This window comes from Amblyomma mixtum, chromosome 1 (genome assembly GCF_055824585.1).
Source record: "Amblyomma mixtum isolate Tamu chromosome 1, ASM5582458v1, whole genome shotgun sequence".
Lineage (NCBI taxonomy): Eukaryota > Metazoa > Arthropoda > Arachnida > Ixodida > Ixodidae > Amblyomma > Amblyomma mixtum.
In genome coordinates, this window is record NC_143012.1 from 147,994,316 (window position 1) to 148,015,524 (window position 21,209).

Here is a 21,209-nt window from a genome sequence, read left to right on the forward strand (position 1 = left end):
ATTTGTCGGTACTGCCGACATTTCCTAGCGACCTTGTAGAGCAGTACTGTGCTTTGAAAACTTCCTCGGAACGGCAACGGAAGCGCAGCTACAAGCTTGTGGCCGAGTCGTATGTATGTCTGCCGACGCTGAAGACGAAGAAGCGCAACAGGTTAGTAAACTTCGACTCTCTGTCTCTTATTCTTGACTGTAGTATGGCAACCATTTTGAGCCGTTGGTTAAAGCATGTAATTATAGGAACTTCCTAAAGAGAGTTTTTACGGAGCGTGTTTCAGCGCAGCGTCTGCGATCGCGGAGAGGTAAGCGGGAACTACGTTATGCTGCCGATTCACAGCGCACAGCCTACAAAAACGAAGAAAAAAACGACGCGTACAGTAAGAAGAAACAGCTGGCGTAGCTTTATTTTCCTCTGAGCTTCACCGGATTTGCGCTGTTGCTTCTCAACGAGCATATGGCCGGTTTTTTAATCAACCGTTCTACATTATGCGCCCGCGTTGGCGATGAAGCTGTGGCTGGGAAAAGTTACCCGTTAACATGGGTTTGCGCTACGTCTCGAGCATCGTGCAGGTGCGCGTTTGTGTGTTTGTACAAGCTGTGGAGAAGCTGTGGAATCGTGATGCGTATGCTGCGGTGTAGCATGTGCACAGCATATGTTGTTTGTTAATGTGTTTTTGGATACGGCTCGCGCTTTATGCTAGCTCTTCGTTACCTTATGACATTGTGGTGTCAAGGATATAATTGCATAGTTAGGCGTCGGTCATTTGTCGTTGTTTTGTTTTCCGCAAAATTGGAATGATAGCTGACACGCATGATGTTTTGATTCAGTTTTTTCCTGTAAACACGTACGAACATTGCGCTCATTGACAAGCTAGCACATTCCAGTGAGGCTTGTAATTTGCAATGAACTTTGTGCATGCTAATTAATTTGCGTCATGTCGAAAACCGCCGTTTATGAGGTAACAGACTGATTCTTAATTTTAATGTGAACCTTTGTTCTTCCTTTTTTTCAGTGTGTGTGGGCCTGCTGTCAGTGTGCAATGCCTTTGCTACAGAAGCAGGAAAAAGACAGCAGATCCTTATACTGTAGAGGTGACATTTCTGATGGATTCTGTAGTACAAGAAGCACGCTGTAGCTGCCCGGCTGGACCTTCGGGTTACTGCAGCCATGTAGTAGCCGTACTAAGGCAGCTTGTGCAGCTCCAGTTACTCGGCTACAAGGAAGCCCCTGAGGAGATGGCACCAACTGAGCTACCACAACAGTGGAGACGACCAAGGAAGGCAATGGCACCTGAAGATGTGATGAGGGTGAATTGGCGCCAAGTTGGCGAAGGGCGACCAGCTGACCCAAAGAGATGCAAGCTCAGCTTTGCACATGCAATGCCTACCATGGAGCAACAGGTAGATGCGACACTGGAGCTTGCAGAGGGCTTAAAGGACACACACTGTTGCTTTGCAGCTATTCTTGCGGAAGCAGCTTCGTGTGAGCATGTAGAGACTCAAGCCGGACCATCTTTCATTGGCTCAGCAAAGTCGCTTCATATGCCATTGCTGCCTACTGCTTTTGACTGCCTTGTACCATGGAACGAAATTACCCCCCAAGCCACCCATTTGAATGAATGTGTGGAGCCGTACAGGTTCCTCCCAGTGGACGACAGGTGGAGTCCACCTGCAGAACTGGAAGATGATGAAATCCTCCAGGTTAGAAGCGTTCCTGATTTTGAGTATCTCTGTGGTTATTGTGGTGGATTTGGTGCTTGTCGAGACTTGCTATTATTGAAAATGTTCATTGGTGAATGTTATAGGTGAGCAGTTCAGCTGTGTGCATTATTTTTGTATTCTTTTTTTCTTCAGAGTTTGATGCTTTCTAGTGCTGATGCTTCAGCACTAGAGCTGAACACTCGGCAGCAGGTGCGCAGTCCTACTTGGAAGAAAGAAAGAATGAACCGATTAACAGCGTCCAAGTTCGGTGCTGTTTTATCTAGGAAGGCGGCCTGGACAGAGCGTGGCATTACAAACATCATGAGGCCAAGAAAATTTTCAAATGCAATAGTCAGGTCAGTCAGTGTTATGATTATTACTCATGTGTTTACCATTCAAAGTTACTTCTATTGTAATGAAAGACTCAGTGCTTGCCATTCCTAAGCTGTTACCATATCGATGCCAACATTTTTTGTCTTGGGCAGAAATCATGCTTTCCCCGTCCGTCACATTGTCATTCAGACAATAGAAAATGCGATTGCAGCTCTTGTGATGTTCTAACGGGTGCAACGAGGAAGCAGTGAGTGGTTAGACTGAAACAAGCTTTTAATACAGCAGAATGTACTTCATGCTTTTTCAGCATCATACAATTGCGCGCTTGCTTGTGTGAACAACTGCCTGTCTCCTGGCTTCTCCTGCCCTGGCACAAAATTAATGCAGAGTTCCTAACCTTTTGCTCTCATCGCAAATATGTCACGATATGATATGCAGTGTCCAATGTCCTGAAGCAACTCGTGCTATGAGGGACACAGTAGCAGGTCTTCAGATTATTTTAGACAACTCGGGGATATTTTGATGTGCACTACCGTTGTACAGCACAAGGCCTCCTTTTGCGTGTCACCTTCATCAAAACGCAGTCACAAGGGTATTTAAAAATATAGAGGTTTAAAATCTTATATTTCTTTTCGACCTAGTCACAGTTTAAAAGCATTCAGTCATGAAATCAGGGAACTTATACATTTGTAGTGATATCAGGCAAATGAAACGCGTTATAATGAAACATGCATTATAAACTGAATTGCTGCTGGATTAGTAAATCTGATTTTAATTAGCTTGTGCAACATTTGGCAGTAAATCGTGAGTGCACCTAACTGTATTGAAAGTCTGCCGCTTAATTAAAGCCTTGCGATTTTCCATTCATTATTTGCAGGCATGGAACTGTGAACGAGCCACGAGCTGTCCAGCGGTACATTCAGTGCATGGAACATATGGGCCGGAATGTTTTAATCAATCCGTGTGGTTTCATGGTGCCTCCTGCATCTCCATGGCTGGGTGCGACACCTGACCGCGTGGTCTATGATGCCCAGGAGAACCCTGCTTTTGGGCTGATTGAGGTCAAGTGCCCATGGACCAAGCGGACCTCCTCACTTCAGGAAGCACTGGCATCGAATGACTTTTGTATTGAGCTTTTGGATAATGTTCCACATTTAAAGCCATCTAGTGACTATTATGCACAAGTGATGGGGCAGATGTACTGCTCAGGACTGCAGTGGACACACTTTGTGGTCTTTGCGGAGTCTTGGATAATAATCTGCAAAGTTATATATTCCGAGGCTGTTTGGACGGTGATGAGATCTAAGCTCGACAGCTTCTATTTTCAGCAGGCTTTGCCATACCTAAATGCATTACAAACAGCCGAGCAAAACTAGCTTTCATAATCTTGCAGTTTTGTTGCATAATAAACTAACCTAAAAAATGTACACACAAGCCAAACTGTGCCAAGCTTCCCATTTAGGAAGCACAAGGTTGGAGCTAAATATTTATTGCCACTTGAAACTTGAAAACCATTGCAAAATAATTAATTATAAAGGACTTCTATTATTTTACGATGGTTTAATGAGAGGTGTTTGGAAGTTTGTGAGAAGTGCACACACAGTCCACACTTGGTTGATGAGTGGTGCAATGGTGATGGGGATTCTGCGGTCAAATATATGAAAACTCTTGATTCTCTGGATGCGTCTCTCTACGTGGATGCGCAGGGTTGCAATTGCCTCTGTTTCTTTGACCTGATCTCTTGAGAACTGGCCATTTCTCAGAAATGGCGGCATGTTCAAGTGTATGCCTATCGGTTGCAAAAGGTCCTTGATAGTGAAGCCTTTGTCGGCCATCACGACATCTCCTTTGTCGAATGGTAGGGAGAGAAACCCACTTCGCTTCACTAACTCCTTGTCTGACACACAGCCTGTGACAAGTGGCGATACAAATGTGAGCGTGCCATCAGGAGAAACGCCAATCAAGCCCTTGAATGTGTTACTCGATTTGTAGTTTGAGTATGTTTCAGACTGCAACACTAATGAACTTGGCACCTCGCACTTGATTTCCGTGGCATCGATGATGACCCGAGTCAGGGGGTACTTTGCCTTGAATTCCTCGGGCATGTACTTATTAATGACGTCTCTTGAAGCCCATAGAGGCAGGTCTCCCAATCTCATGAAGAGAAAGTTGATCCATTCGTTGAAAATGCGACTCACTGTGGTTTGTGAAACATTGAATCGGTGTCCAATGTCCTTCTGGAAAAGTCCCAGCCTCAGGCTCACAAGAACCATAAATAGCTGGTTCTCGGTGCTGAGAACAGCAGGACGACCAACTTCTTTTTTAGGGTTGGAAGCAGTATCGTCTTGCTTTGCAGTGTCAATTCGCAAATAACGCAATAGTTGTCGGAACACATTATAAGACGGTAGGCCAGTGTACAACTGGAAGTCCTCATCATTGTCCTTGAAGTTTTCAATGGAAAACTGTGCTGAAGCAGACTCCAAGTCGGCACACCTCTTTAGCAATGCAGAATTCCTTTTCTCTAATGTTGCAATCTTTTCTTTTGCTTCTGCCAGCTCTTGGTGCAGTTGATAAATTTCAGTTGCTTCTTGGGACTGTTCACTGTTATAGCCACATTCCATAGCAGCAGAAGCATCTTGCGTTGAGAACTGCTCAGAGTCATGCTCAAGTGCTTCATTTTGAGATAATAAAGGCAAGAGAGTGTGGCGCTTCTGGATGACTGGGGCTGGTCGAACTTTTGGTGGCTTTCTTGGCTGCTTTTTTTTCTTAAATATGAAAACCGATGGTACTGCACTGTCATGCAGTATTCGACGACCACTGGCCACATTTTTCAAGAAATCATCTTCCATAAAATGGAGCGAACACACACGGGCTGTCCTAATATTAAATGGAGGTTCCCTTTTGATTGCTGCCAACCATCTTTTCCGGAAATTGCTGTCGTCAGGAATGCAGTGAAAAGACACCTGAAAGAGCACAGGTATCATGAATGTGGAGTTCATCATAGACAGCATGTTTTTTTACTTTTGCAAGCATTGTATGCACACAAACACAGAATGCCAACAACCACTCGATGGTGTAATAAAGTGGACCCAGCACCTTTCGTCATACAGAAAATGTCATACATTGATTGACTGCAGTTTGCCACTTATGCATTAAAAAATTATTGAAGGCACAAGTTTGCACTGGGGCTTATTTCTTCTGCTATGCACAACGCGACCGCGGCAGCTTGACTCGCGTACACTGCGCAGCACATTAAGCTATATTGGAAAGCATTGCTCCAAAAACTCGGAAATGTTTCAATCTCTACCGTGAGCACATTTTTTGACGGAGGCAAACTGCACACCGCATCAACCGCGATTGCAGAAAGAAAAAAAAACATGATGGTGCAGCTAATTCTGCGCTCTCGTGTACGGCGCGAGTTATGGACGAAAACAACTCCGCTTCGATGCGAAAAAGAGTGAGCAGCTCGAACAATCCAAAAATTCCACGGTGATCGTTATTTGCGCAGCGACCACAGTCGTCCGAACGTCGCGCTTGCCACTAAACACGGCTGCAGCAGCCTTCATTCGCGCGTGATTCCGTCGCCCAGCGAGTTCTTAAAAACGCTCATGTAACTGGATCAGGGACGTAGACTTATCCAACGCGTCGGCGCTATCGCGATTTCACGCAGCCTGGTGCCTTGTAAAGGTCCGGCAACTGTTCCTTCTCTTGCTGCTCGTGGTCAGTTATTAAAATATATACGGCAACTTGCGTGGTGTAACCTATCAGGAACAGTTCGTGCAGTAAATAAGTAGTGAGTAGTCTTGAATCAATGCCTGCATACATAGGCTGGGGACCCCCGTCTGCGAAATCTGTCTCCTGTCCAATGTAGCACACAACAGACGGTATATTTTACTTGCCGAGGCGTCGAGCACGAACTTCCAGTCTTTAGAGTCGAGTGCATTCAATTCTTTCCTCCTATTTTTGCGAGGCGATACAAATATGCCGTTCGGCTGCACTTGTGCCTACGGTGCGGAAACGTAGCGATAGCAGTGACACAAGGCAACGATAAAAAAATAATGCTGCGGGAGAATAAATTCCTGCTTACCTTTTTTCCTTCGGCACTCCTGTTTCCACTTTGTTTACAGCACGGCACGCAACAATATGTAGGCATCGTTGACAGCAAAGAGCGTGAAATAAGCGATGAGCACTTGCGCTAGCGTGCATGCTGACGCGTCGGTACCCTTCAACATGGCGGACATGCGCGCGGCCGTCACTAGATGGCAGCAGTTTCGAATAAGGACAACGCGAGCAGACTCGATGCGCTGCCCCAGGGCGCGCGCACGCCCTTACGCGACGCCCTCTTCTCCTCCCTAAGCATAAAACAGCTCTTCCGCGCCTGCAGAGAACGTGGGGACCGCAGTGTCAGCGGTTCAACTCCCTCAGCGCCACGGTGTCTACGCGAGGACGCCTACCCTATCGTGAGATTCACACACTGTCGCCTGCAGTTCTTTCGACAGAACGGACAACTCTCGCCGAACCTTGATCCGCAGGCACACAGCAGCAATAGCAGCTGTCATGAAAGCAGTGTGGTAGCTGGTAAGCAATTAAATGTCGTCCATAATTTGTCCTAGGAGTTTTAATATGCTACGGGGGGTAACTTACCGCTTTCTCTGCAACATAACCTGCAATTAAAATGTCTAGGTGCCCACATAAAAAATATACAGCTAGGAACACTTGTACATACGTCAGTTATGATACGCTGAAATTCATCAGAACCACCACCGTTCATGTCCCATGGTGGGTAAAGGACATCAACTTTGAACGGATATTATAAACTAAATGCATAAAATTACAGAGCTGAGACAAGTGGAAGAATCGATTTTTACTAAGAAGATGACTTTGTTCTAAGAGTCCCTTTAGTCTAATTCAATATTTTTTTTTTGTCTCCAAGCTCGGCCACCTTCGGGACTACTGACAGAGGGAAACTATCACTTACTTCGTCCCTGAGACATACCGATATGCTTTCAGTCGCAGATTTTGTCGCAGTGTACGTTAAAAATGCCAGTCTGTTTTTCTCCGTGCAGAAAGGGCGTAGCTGGGTGTCTTACCTTTCTTCCAATCCTGCGTATTCGTCGACGTCGGCGTAGCGCGGCCTGACTGTGTGAGGCGTCGCACTGCAGCTGGGCAGATAGAAGGCCATGGCCCCGCACAGAACCACCGAATCACTGTAGCACGCGCACACTCGCTGGTGTCGCTCAATGCACCAGACCACCCACACGTCCACTGATCACGCACAAGGCCATTCGCCTGTTGTAAGGAACCGTTTTCCTTGCCAGAGAGCTCCCGTAGTGTCAGAACGCGAAGTGAACTTTTGATGATCTGATAGAACTACGAACACCCCATCTGACGCGCACACTCACTGTTTTCAGCGCCCGCCGGTTAGACGGATTTCGTTCTGAACACTGGACGCTTCCTCTCTGGTTCTTGTGCAGACTTTGCTGCAGCTGCGTGTAGAATACGTGTTGGAGCACGGAAATACTTCAGCGTGTCTTCTTTTAACTCTCTGTTAACGTCGCCGCAGTATCACCAGCAGCTATCGGTTTGAGGTGTTCAGTTCTCTTTTGTTTTCAAGTGTCTATTCCATTGCCTGGGCTACGATTAGTGTCAACGTACACCTGCAAGTTCCTTTGCAGGGCGCTAAATATATGCAAGCGAGAGTGGCCCGACGGTAAGCCTTTACTGATAGAACGTCTATAATAAAGCTTTATCAAACATGCTCAGCCTATCATCGCAGCAGGTGGCTAGGCATGACGCTGTGTTTCACACGCTCTAGCAACCTCCATCTACCGCCACGAGCATTAGATGGCGGAATTTGCTGAAGACATAGCAGTCATCGGTCGATGAAGCGTGCTACGGTAATTGTCTTGCACGACTTCGACAAGAGAAGAAACGTGTGAACTATATTGATGATATCTTACGAAAGAAAAGAAGTTAGACACGGTGAAATTTTGCATCCCTAAACTTTTCTGTAGTGTTCTGCGCTTGGTTTCCTGTCTCTGTGGTCTTCTTTGTGTCGTCATATATATCGCGCATCTCATTTTCTGCATGTGAACACAACGGCGTTCTTCCTTGTCTAAGCCTGAGCTGAACAGTAGCCTTTCGAACCAAAAATACAAAACGTAATAAGCGATTTCTCTGAGGAAGGACCGGAATTCTGCTTTTAAAAATAAAATTCTTTTTTAAGGAATGAAATCGTGCGTGCATCTTCGCTGAGCGGAGAATCCAGCCAGAAGTGTGTTCAAGGTGTCGGCCACTAGGGTCATTGTATTTTCATTCCATGATTAGGATTCCATGCGAGAGGTACTGGGATCGATACCCAGCACCTCCACCAAATGTAAGACGGGTTTATTAAAGGTACTGGGACCTTATGAAAGGAGCAGGGCGGCAACAGTCTGCGGTCAGCCAAAGCGAGCCCAAAGCACGCGCAGCGATGGCACTGCCGCCGCTGCACAGAATGTTCGTCTTCGTCTTTACAGGGCTTTCAGTATTTTGTAGTAACCTCTTCGTTTCTTTAACAAACGAGCTACTGCAAAATACTGTCAGCAGCTAAACGCTGCAAATGGCAAAAATTATTCCCCCGCTTGTGATAGCGCAATAAGCAAACTTGTACGCAGGCTATGGACTACTTTGCACAATGTAAGCTTGCATACTGTAAAAGCAAGTTTATTTTATGATGTCCTATTGTAGTGCAATACAGCGAACATGTATTTTGGCGCTAACTCATGAAAAAATTGGCTGTTTAATGCGTACCCTTGTGATATATTAGGCGGCCAATTAAGCCCGTAGGGCAACCTACAAAGAACACAGAAATTTCCACAAGGGCTGAAGTACGAGTTTTCAGAAGCGCTAATGGACTGCACCCGACCATATTAAAACCTTAGAAAATTATTTTGCAAGCGCTGCATTATATCGCAGAAGGATACACAACTGTGGTCTCGAAGGTGTGCTCGTTCTCAAGAAAAAGTTAGGTACGAAATACTGCTGTCATGTAGGGAGAGCTGGTAACACTGGTGTTGTTTACGACAAAATATTTTAGGGCTTTACTCCTCCATGTACCCGCACATCATCGTAGTTAACATAAGCTTGTTTCATAATTTTGTGCCAGGAAAAACCCCAGCTGCGGGCCTTAATTTTACAGGATGTCCCTTCCACCGCCACGGGTTCACCAGAAACTAAGAGAACTTAGGTTCGCAAAGGAAACAGTATGGTAAAAGAAAAACTACGGAAGGGATAATGCAGACTGCCCTCGTAGGTCATGAGTATACGCGCATAGTCTAGTTCTTATAATAGCTCAGGCAGGCAGTTCGTCAATGGGACTTTGATTTTATGATTTCAGTGTACTCACTGTCGCGCGTGAGTCGAAGATTAGGAGGCGGAAAATAAAGGACACAACGCAGAGTGCATTTCTCCTCTTAATCAGAAACGCAAATTCTGCATAAAAAGGCTATTACGGACCCATTTCGATGTAAGCGAAAGCCTCCACTCTCTGATGAATGTGTCTGCCGAAGGTTGCGCACTTGTTCGTAGTTTTGATTTTATCTAAAAATGAATGACTTCACTTGCCCAGGACTCGGTCAGCTTTGGCGACGAACTGAGCAGAAAATTGTAGAAAGAAGAAAATTACAAGTTCTCCGAAGTGAAGGTGTGGTGGCTGACAAAAAATCTATTTCAATCTGTTTTACCGGTACTGACTAAAAGACTCGCTGCTCGAAGCTTCTGTTGTGAAAATTGTTTTTCAGAATGGTGTCTCCTAGGTGGGAGGATGGCGGCGGAGAAGGAAATAGCAACGCCATTCTTTTTCATGCTGATATTAGGAGACAGTTCTGAGCAAAGCTATGGCGCTCTGCGGGCACAAATTCGTGTTAACAATAGGCTTAAGGATATTAAGTTAGTTGTAAGCGTCGCACATAAGGTTAGACAGGTGCGTTTGCGATGCACTAAAGCTTAAAAACACCATGTTCAGCAGAAGAGCAGAAAATTTTTCGTACGGCCTGTCCCCGCTGACCAGGTTCACATTCGAGATTGCGGCGTCGCTCGATAACCAGCGAAGGGAAGATGACCTTTCAGGAGAAGACCATATTATCCGAAAAAAATTTGCAGAATGGTGCCTTAGACAGTAGCTTTCGTCAGATTACCAGACACCGTGTTCAAAACGAAGATCTCTTTTCTTGCTTTTACGCGAGAAAGTAGCGAGAAATCGGTCCCGCAGGACACGGTGAATAGACGTCACCGCCTCAGAAAATGTGCAATGCGCAATAAGCGAACATGGAAACAAACGCGGCCCTATTCGGAGGCTAGACTGCTGTTTCAGGAGCACTGTCCGGTAAACATTTAATATTTGTGTGAATATATTTAGGAAAATGCATTCAGCAGCAAAGTTTTTTAATATAAAAGAGAGAGCGGGGTGCGTGTGTGTGCCGTTCAATTACTCGGAAATATCCACTCTTTAGATTTCAACTTATACACAACTGAGGAAAAAAAATCAGCATGCACCTATAGCAACCTGTTCCTGGCCGAAACACAAAAAAAAATCATTGAATGTCCGAAAGGACAACTAACGAAGCTGTGCAGAGAAATGCTTCAGAAGATAAAATGAGCGACTGAAGATACTACAAGTGTTCGCCATGAGACTAACGCTGCTTGTTACCGAATGATTTGTGTCTCGTTTTGAATCATGCTGAATTCGAAGCTGAAATATTTGCTAACTGAATTTGCAATGAAAGCACCTGGTTGCTTTGTACAGACTATTTAAAATTCAATCTTAATCTTAAAACTCTATCTTAAGATTTTAATCTAAAAGCACTGTTTCACTGCCTTTTACTTGGCAACAAAATTCTGGTCGAATTCAAAAAAGGCTGCCCAGAGCGCATGCAGTCAACGTCACAGGCCGGTGCATTCTAACGACCACTGATCTCCCCCCTACGAATTTTCTCGACAGAATATCACACTTAACGTGTAGCTGGGAAAGAATGTGAGACCAATATCTAAATGCTAGTTGCAGCCGATTGTGCGCAACGTTTAGAGTGCAAGATGTAGCAGAAGAGGAAGTGTTCTGAGCTTTATCGGAGGCGTTGGCGGTTTTTAAAGGCCAGACAAAATATCCGGCTCTGTAATGAACGCATCGCAATTTTGTCACTGCGTAGACATTTTAGGATAACTTAAGAATACCATGACAGCACTGTATGATTTGTAGGATCTAAATCCGAATAGAATAGTGAAATAAATCTAGCTACTTCCAAGAAGTCTGTCTAAGGAGCAGCGCTCAGAAACAATTATTGTAATTTGACTTAATACCGAAATACGCGCGGTGGCTACAAGAAATTATTTGAATACATGCATCGCACGCCTATGTTTAAACGTGCACTAACCTCTCATAGAAAAATTGCGAAGATGTAAGAATGACAAAGAACAACCCCTCACGGCTGCAAGGAAAAGAGCACCGCAAACCTCACCTGTTTTGCGATGAGACTATGGTTTTTGCTAGAATATCCTGCACAACTCAAGTCAGTACAAAAGGACAAAACCTAGGCGCTGATTACGGCGATGTGTTTGGGCATGAAAGAATCAGTATTTTGCCTAGCACTTCACCAAGTAATCTGTAGTTGCTCAATTTGCGCACTTAAGAACGTTTCAGCCTTCTCACGATCAGTTAACGCATGCTAGAAAACGCTAAGCACAAGACTAGTAACAGCTTCTTCACGCGGCTTCTGCACGATCCTCTCATCCGATGGCAATCTTTGAGCGTTGAGCACTTCGCAAACAGTGCGTGGCAACGAGTGAATCACCGGCATCACACATCCATCACTGGAATCTGACTGCAGCGTTCTCCAACGACAACGCTCTGAGGTCTTCCCATTGCTGGCCCCTGAACCTCATCACAGCGGCATGCGTGGAGAATATGACCAGCGTGGCGGCCGACTTCCACTTGTGGTTATTCTTTCCCGTGAACTTGTTCGTAGGCAGCCTTTTCCTTGCGGCACAGAGTGGTTCTCGATATTCAATTATTTTCGAATGATAGCAGCGACAGCCTATGATGCGTCAGAGCGGGCGATCAGTGGCACCTTAGTGACTGATTTTTCCACGCTGACGAATTCCCGGTCGGTACACTCTTTAGCGGGTGACAAACTTCAAGGGCAACAACCCTACTGCCGGTGTTACGATGGCAGCGGGAGATGTTGAGGACTCTCCATAGCAAGCAAGAGAGCGCTTGCCGGAGCGAGAATTGATAAGAATATACGTTGGCGTCATTTCCCTCACTGCAGTGCCATCTGTCACTTTAGTCTGAAGTCTCAATACTTGCCGTCCTGGTTTGTCAAGCCGCACAATAGTGGCAATACAGAAGTGATGCCTCTGGTTTCGATGGTTAGGAGCGGCAGGCAGCAACGTACTCCGCTCAGAGGCAGCTGAAGCTGGCCCGTGTGCGCACAGTTGCCTGACTGGCTGACCAGCACAAAGTTGTTAACGCCAAATTGATATGCGCGTCAGGCAAATAAAACTTTCCACATTGGCGTACTGGCTACCGTCGGCGGATCCACGAACCGGAGGCTTCATCTGGCGTAGGTCCATGCAAGTGATCACGCAGAGCGCACGATGCGATCTTGTAGAACACAAACAACACGCTCATGTCGAGCCGGAGTCTGCGGCAGCCTGCAACACCACCACCACCACCGCCAGCGGAGCCTCCAGCACAGCACTCGGGCGTTCGCACGGCAGCGGTACATTCACCGAGGGACGGACGGCAGCGAGTGTGCTGCAGCCGCGCAGCGTGCATTCTTGTTTCGTGCCGCAGCTGGACAAGCGGCGGACACGCCGATCAACGTCGGCGAGGGCAGAGAAAGAGGGGGAAAGAAGTTCACCGGCGCGAGCCAGCACTGCTGGGCTCGGCCGGCCGCTCGAAGGGTTGCCGGGGGAGACTCGTGCGGGGCCCATCGATTGCGGCAACAACGACGCTGCCAGGCCACTGGACGCCGAGAGCGCTTTCCGCTGCAACACAAAGCGTGGCACGCAGGGCAAGCAGCGTCGGCGAAAAAGAGCAGCGCCTCGGCACGCCACACCACGTGGCCCCGTCGTGGTCCGGACAGTCCGCGTTTTTCTGCTGCCCCCGTGGGCCGCTTGTACTACGCTCACCGCCGAGATAGGAACGCCGGAGGCAGATAGACAGCGAACAGGTAAAGGCGGTATTCAGCGAAAGACAAAGTTAAAAGCTGCGCGGACGACCGCACAGCGAACGGCCATCGCCGAAAAAGATAAACCGAACAGAAAATCTCAAAAGAATAGCGATCGATCGAATAGTGAACGTCTTAAGGCCGGAATACATGGAGCGTTTTTACCGCGGCGAGTCGTCGATTTTCGCCCGACGGCGCAGATTTGACGCCCGGCGTCCAGAAAAAAGCCCGCCGCCGCCGATCAGGACCGGCTAGTTTTTGACGCGCGGCGTCCGGTGAGACCGGAAGCGGCGGCTGAAGCGAGCCAATAGCAGCGCAGAAAGCCCGCTCTTCCGGTCCTCGGCCTGCCGCCGCCAACATGGCCGCCATGGCCGTCGAGCTGCGCTGTGTTTTTGGCACGGAAATGTTATTGTCGTGAAAATAAACGCTTCATCAGACTTGAAATGTCGCTTTTTTGGTGAACACGACCGAATCTTGGATCGGAATGCCTGCGCTCCCTCCCTGAAGCGAATGTGTCGAAGAAAACCGCAGCCGCTGGTGTCCGCGGCCGAGCGGGCGCCCAAAGGTACGCGACGGCATGCTTTCGAGCACACAAATATTTATAGATACTTGAGCGCGCGTGCTAAAATATGTACAGTGGTGTCGAAGTGAAACTTTCCTGATTTTAACAGAATGGTCGGCGTTGCTCTTCTCACAGACCTCCCTGCGCAGTGGTGTTTGCCACTTGTTGGTCACATTTGCTTTCGCGTCGAGGGATACGCGGCGGCGCGCCGCCGCTTCAACGCTCCTTGTATCTCCAGCCGGGCGTCGCGCCGCCGCGACGTTTTCTGCCGCGCGAATGTCGTCGAAAAAAACGTCGCATGTATCCCGGCCTTTAAAGTAAAAAATAGGCTGCAAACGCGCTAGTTGGTTCAGAACAAAGGTTTTTCAACAGCTGGGAAGACAAAACATGGAAAAAAAAGTATCATGTCAGGTGTTTTGCCTTTCGTGTTGTCGTGCCATTCTCTGTTAAAAAAAGCTATCTCGAAGTGGTCGAGGTTTCCAAAGGGCCAAAACTGAAAACAGAGCTTCAAACTGTGTTACCAGAAAACAAGAAATGCGTGAGACCATTCAGCTCTGAAGAACCGCAGGCACCGTCCACTTGTGCGACTGCTAAGCTTCTGCGCCTGAATGGTTGAACAATTACGGAAGTTGCGAATGTAAAGCTGACAATTCCGTTCCAACTACCACATCTTATTAAAAGAATGCGAGACAAAGAAAGGTTGCAGAGCTTGCCAACAGCCACACGCACAAGAAATTCCGCTTCTTTCCTACGTGTTTTGCAGCCTGGGTGGGAATTAAGCGTTTTATTGTCAAAGAAGCGCCGGCTGTCCCCCCTGGACAATGTCCCATCGCACGACGTACGAAGATGATTGCGGTAAGATTGACCGCCGCTGTTCGTATCTTGCAGCTCAGCAACTGCTCTCCTTCGTGGAAATTGGGCGTTGAGATTCAGAGGACTTTGCTAAATTATGCGCCGTCTGTGACTGCAGTTCTTATTTCTCGTAGCCTGTCTGACAGGCTATATAGCACACCACGCGTATGCCGACCAATCATTTATTTGTTCCACGCGAGGGAAACTTTGAGGCTTAATCTACAGCATTCTTCCGCAATGTTCTAGAGATACCAGAAGTATCTTTCGCTAAATTACCACCCTACAAAGTAGAGCCTAATGTAGAACCTACGGCTTCTCTTGTTTTCAGCTGTCCAGTTGCAGCGATCTCAATATGTTTTTGAAGGCTAGATGTGTGGCAATCATCTAAGCGAATGCGTTATACTAGAAAAATATGCGGAAATGCGGGCTGAACAGATCGGAACGGTGGAAAACGGAAGAAGCAGCAAGCCGAGAATCTAGACGTTGCGCGCAGATGACTTTCATATACAGACCTCAATAGGTCTCGGAGCCTTACTAAAAAGAACGTGCTTTCACTTGAATAGGAAAGCTTTGCGAGAAAAACTACCATACTAAGGGAGGCCCGTTTAGCTAAGCGCACCCTGACAGGCACAGCCGCGTGCCTGGAAGGGATTCTTTTTTTGGTTCAAGTAAATGCAAAAAATTGGCTGAACTAGACAACGGCCCAGTTAATAATTCAGAGGGGCGCTTTGTTGACCTAAAGTGCGGTGAGGCGAAAGCCTTACGCGCGGTGTTGCTGCTGGTGTCACTGGTGTGTTGTTAAGATGTTAATCTTCGCCTCTAAGAGTGAAACGCGACAGCGTCTTGCAACGCTGCCAGGGAGTCCACAGAACGCCATCGGCCGTTCGGCTCTACGCCTTGCTCGTCGGCAAAATTTGTTTTTGAGGGAAGAAAATGTATCTGTCTTGCATATCTCGGTGGACATCTGAACCTCGCCGTAAGAGAAGGGAGGAAGATAGGAGTGAACGAAGACACCGTATGCACTAGACCCGCCTTTGTTCATTCGAAACTGTCCAGCTGCATGGCGGACGTGCTTAGCGTGCTCGTCTAGCACTACGGAGACCATGCTTCGATTCCCAAACTCAACCAATTTCCTACTCGGTTTTATTTTTTTTATTTTACTTGGAGCATCACTATACGATCCCTTTAATTGGTTGCATGGTTAGTAGCCAAAGTACAATTAGCCCCGTTTAAAATACGCTCACTGTGACGTCACGACCGTTTCGAACAATTGAAAAGTGCGACATTTCTGTCGACAACTCCTGCTTACAACGATGAGGCATTAAAGGCTTCCGCCTTAAATTTTCTCCGTGAGCCGGTGGCAGCGCGGCGGCGGTGGAGGCTGCTTCGTGCTGGCGCTTCCTACGCTGTCATTCCAACCCGGCCCTCCTGGCACGAACCTCGTCCCATACAGCAGTCCTGGAAGTTGAAGGTTCGCCTTTTACACGTTGTCACTAGCACCGCTCTCGCTGTTGCGAGGTTATCATCTCCGGCCGTTCCACTGTCTGGCTCTGCCGTCGATAGGCGGTGAGCCCAACAGGGTCTTGCCGACGGCGAGTCTCGTTAGCGCGAGCGCGACAAGCGTCCTCCGCATCTGCCATCGCACGGCGGCAGGGCAGCCCTGCGCCATCCACGCGCGCTGGTTTTCCCCTTTGGTATTTTGTTTCGCCTTCCACCTGCAGAGCGCATCTTGGCTGGCTTCCCTTTCGTCCAGCACTTCGCTTCCGAGATGCAACCGTTCGAGGAGAAAATACACAGAACAGATTAGACCGGCTCACGTGTCAAATGGGCTTCGCGGTACCGACAGCGAGCGGCGGGTGGCATCGCTACGCGCCGCTCGCAAACAGTTAGCCTAGCAGCTTGATATTCAGATGTTTTTAATTCTCGCTCCGCAACAACGTCACTTCATTTTCTCACCCTTCTTGTATGTGCTGCGGCAGCTTAGTGGTTAGTTAGTGGTTAGTGAGTTCGGCTACTGAGCCATAGTACCCGGGAACAAACGCGGCTGTGACGGCCGTGTTTACATGGAGGCAAACGCGAATGAAAGAGCCCGTGTGGTGTGCGATTTCAGTGCATGTTGAAGGTTCCCATGTGGTGGAAATTATTTCGGAGCCCTCTACAACGGCACCTCTTTCTCTCTTCTTTCACTCTCCTCTCCATACATTTCCTCATGACACTGCTGAGGTGACCACAGAGATAGCCGAAATAAAGCGGGCTTTACCGAGCAGTTAAGACACCATGCGAATTCACTGAAAGAAGCCGACAGGAAACATTTAGCAGAGCTGTGCCTTGCGTGCGAAAATGTGAAAAATGCAAATCCTTCTCTTGGTTCTTGTGAAACCTTAGAGAAGTCTCCTGACCACAGTGCGGGAGAAATTTTGAATCGCTTGTTAATAAAGAGATGGGCGAAGGCTTCGCCAGCTTTCGGTAGGTCGCGTTCCACCCAAACGAGCTGGCATATATCTTGCACGTGACAGAATAATTGTTGCCTCAAAACATTTTTGCATGAATGCGTTTTGTATTGTTTTTGCTTCTTCCTGTTGCACATGCGTTATTAAGCACGTACGCTTCGCATGATCCGTAAGCACTCGGTTCATAGTTTGCGCTTCGTCTGTACCTTTCTGCCTTCGTCTCACCCCTTCGCTGTTTCGTACTTGTTTTTATCAGAGGTACCACTATAATGTGGAGAGTGTTTCTTGGAAAATGTTCCATGCTCTCACCGACCGTCCTCAATCTGCGCAAACGATGGTCTTTCGGCCGCGCCCTCTTGACACTCTGAAGTTCCGCTACGCACACAGAGAAGGGTTTTTCCTGGCTTATTAGCTCTTCAGTTCCCTGTTCGATTAAATACTTCTTGGTTAAGTAACACTCGCAAGTAATTTTCACCTGTTGCGTCCATGGGTCATGCCTCCGGGCTCAATCGAACATCCCTTGTCAATGTTCCGGCTTGTCATCGGCGTTAAATGCAAATTCAGCACGAAGCACATTCTCAGCGGTAACCTCGCACAACGTGCACCCTGAAGTCAGTGGCACCCTGAAGTCAGCGCCACTGCTGGCTTTGTTGCCCTCGGCGCCTGATCGTGTCCCTCGGTGCGGCATCATCAAACGACGGGCCGAATCCCGTCGTCGACACCGCTAGCAAAACAGCGCAGTACGTAGCCTCTGTGTGTTGGTGTCCTACCAGTGCGCCATACAGGCACCGATTATAACTGAGAAGGCGTATGCATAGTCCTCTATTCCTAATCCGCCTAATCCTCTAAATGCGAGGGGACGATATGGGGATCATTCAGTGCCGAACGCGACATCTATCTTCTCTTTGATTTTTACGTGCTCTGTAAGACGCACAACTGTTTCGGTTGTGAAAAGTGGTAGATTTGCATGCCTAATATAGCACATGAAAATATTGTGTCCTTATAAAACGCGAAAACCGATTGTCTACGCACTGGTATATATTGTTTTACGTTATCGTATTTGCTGTTTTTTTGCGCAAGAAATTTCATATTGCTCTTAAATCTCATACACCCTCTGCCGTGCATACCAATCATGGCGCGAACGATAATTTTGGCGTGTTTTAATATATGAAATTGCTAGGTTTTTATTAGTGTTTTATTGAAACAACTGCCCTCAAATAGTTTTGGTCCAAAGACTTCTACGTTTCGTTTGCACCTCTGCGAGCTCTACGGCCACGTGAGTGGTTTGCTGTGCCTTGAGTGCGCACTGAGTGCAACATTACTATGTGCTGCTTCCTAATAAACTGCCGGTTGAGATGTTCTCTTTTCATTCTCGTAAATAAATGAAGTAATGTTCGATCTACGTAATTATTTACCTAGCTTTATGCCGTGTGCTGGATGAACAAGGTATTCAGGCATCCTTTATGTTTTACCGAAGTACGACAGTTGTAAAGATAATTTCAGTTTCACTAATTCTAACTTCAGGGCAGTGTCCCTCGAACCATTCGTTGGCTTTGTCAAGCCTCTAAATCTTACCTGTTTTCTGTAATAAATTGAAATATTATTGATTGACTGATTAAATGATTGATTCGTTGTTTGATTGAACAGCTTCTGAGGTTCAGTGGTTATGTTGCTGGGCAGCTGATCCAACGGGTTGTGGCTCTTGATATTCGTTCTCTTTTTTTGTTTTTGTGACGTTCATTGTTCTGATTACAATTTATTGCGCATAATGAGTATTTCATTGCCGTGTAGCAAGAGTTCACCCGTTTTAAACGTGTAATCTAAGCATTCCTTGTCCCCCCCCCCCTCCGCAAACACCCCTTTAATGCCTATGGGCACTGTGGGTTCTGAAGAAATAAATAAATAGACTGAGGTTCAATCCTGGCCGCGACGGTCACATTTGAGTGGAGGTGAAATACTAGAGGCCCGTGTAATGTGCGATGTCATGTTAAGCAACTCCAGGTGGCCGAAATTATCCGGAGCCCTCCCCTACGGCATTCCTTATAGCCTCAGTCGCTTTAGGACTTAATACCCCATGAACCAAACTAAGCTATAAATGCTTGATCGAATAACGGAAATGATTCACGGATTATTTATTAACCTGAGGGTCCCGAGTGCTTCGTCAGATTGGGTGCGAAAATGCAGTAGGACAGAGCTGTAATTTGCTCCGCAGTCGCGGTTACACGTGGCGATCTCTGTGAAACGAAATAATCACGACCAGTGATATTAATAGCCCAGACAGCACGTATATTTTACAGTAAAACAGAGGAAGCGGAAGCTGGTTCTTTATCTTGCGAGCGGACCGGCGAACACGATGGCACAAACCACGTAGCCTTATTTAGCAGACCCCGCTCGAAAACAGCCCGTTTTACCGCTGCGGCAGAGATACATGAGCCGCCGCATGCTTTGCCGGTGCGCGTCCTTTCAAAAAGAAAGACAACCAATGGGAAGCCACCGCATGTGCTGACAAGAAGCAAACGAAGTCTCCTGTCCTGGCCGGTCGTGTCCTACTATTCTGCGCGATTTCGCAAACTCGGTTCAGAGTCACGCGACTGGAGAGAACTACGGGCTTGTCGTGCACAAGCAACTACGCCCTGCAGAAAAGTCTGGACAGGACGCCCTGGTAACAGTGGCCGAGCATTAGAAGAAGATAGCTGGCAGGAATATTGCAAAAATGAAAGCGATGCAGTATTATGGCATATTTGTTCTTTTATAGAAAAAACCGCCTGAAATCTTAAAAACTTCTCGTGCATTTTGAGACACACAGTTTGAACCAGCATATAAGGTAGTCTTGCCATTTGTACTTGTGCTTTGAAGAATACTTTTTTCGCTTATTACATCGAAAGATATGAAATGAGAAAAAATAAATGTGTACGTGCACGGCGGAGGGCGTAAGAATATTTTTTATTTTGTTGGCGGCTTTGTATTGTGGTTGTGTGTATGGTTGAAACAATTCTTTTGAATTCCCCGCTTGATACAAAACTTCATTTGTTAGCAGGGCGTCCCTCTTCTTCCTGTCCCGTCTTTAGCGCTAATTTATAGTCATGCAAAACAAACTAGCCTAAATTCATGCTCATGCGACAAAAACAGCACCAGACAGCACGTTAGCCTAGCACACTGCAGAGCTTCGGGACGGCCACATTTATTTTTTGGTTCTGAAAAGCGATACTTTTTTCGAGGCAAGAAATGCCTCTGCCATTCGGTAGATCAGTGATTTTAAATGAAGCCGGCATAACTGACTTCGTCCGAGGAGTCCTAGACGCTCCGGAACAAAGTTTGGGAATTAGCGTCCGCAGTTGTGGACGCCGTGCCGCAAGGGGCTATGATAGCCCGCAAAGCGCGAAATCTCAATTTTAAAACATGTATAGCTCGCGGACTGTAGACCGAAAATTTCGGCATCAAAGCTGAAAAAATTTGGGAGCAATCATCATGAGTGGGAAAACAAACCAGTAAAAATTTCATCATGAGCCTTGGCTACAGAGAACTCGTGAAAAGGAACACTGCATCCCAAACCACTGGAAAACGAATAAGTTTGGCAGTGGATATAATGCCACGTAGTGGTGACGACCGACAAGGAAGCAACCGGAGACGAGGCAAGCTAGCCGAGAACCCGAATGAACTCGTTGCTGGGGGAACAAGGTCAGGCAAAAAACAACCCAAATAAGGAGCGGCAGTAGCAAGACATGGCCTCGGCGACCGTCGGGCTCAGATTGATCGATGCTGCCAGGTGCGTTTTATTCACGCATAGCTTGGAACATTTTAGATAAAGTGCATACCGTGTCATGAACGTCCCCGAGCTTCTACAATTGGCAGGGCGTGGCTCCTGTACGTCCTGCACGATCTTGTCGCGCCAACCTTCACTGGCACCGCGTGTTTGCGATCCTTTAAGAACTATCGTGTGCCGGCTATCTCCCCTTGTGTGGCGACACGAAAATGGTAAGGCTGCGCACCAGCGGTAATCTAGGACACTGATACAAAATACAAACATGGCATATACCCGAGGCTACAGAAAAAAAAAACCTCTCGTGTTTTTCAGAACGGCTGGCACAATATCGCTGGTCGGTCGAA

The 21,209-nt window shown here is 47.2% G+C and overlaps 1 protein-coding gene across 1 annotated transcript; it reads right to left on the minus strand.

Moving 5' to 3' along the window:
• Positions 1-3,472: 3,472 nt before the first annotated feature.
• LOC149367913 (uncharacterized) lies at positions 3,473-4,433 on the minus strand. The gene has a single exon (XM_089557885.1). The coding sequence runs from the start codon at positions 4,302-4,304 to the stop codon at positions 3,582-3,584; it is 723 nt and encodes a 240-aa protein (XP_089414011.1). The 5' UTR covers positions 4,305-4,433; the 3' UTR covers positions 3,473-3,581.
• Positions 4,434-21,209: the final 16,776 nt, after the last annotated feature.

Coding starts and splice junctions, on each gene's coding strand:
- LOC149367913 (XM_089557885.1), bottom strand. CDS start 4,304: ATGGTTCTTGTGAGCCTGAGGCTGGGACTTTTCCAGAAGGACATTGGA.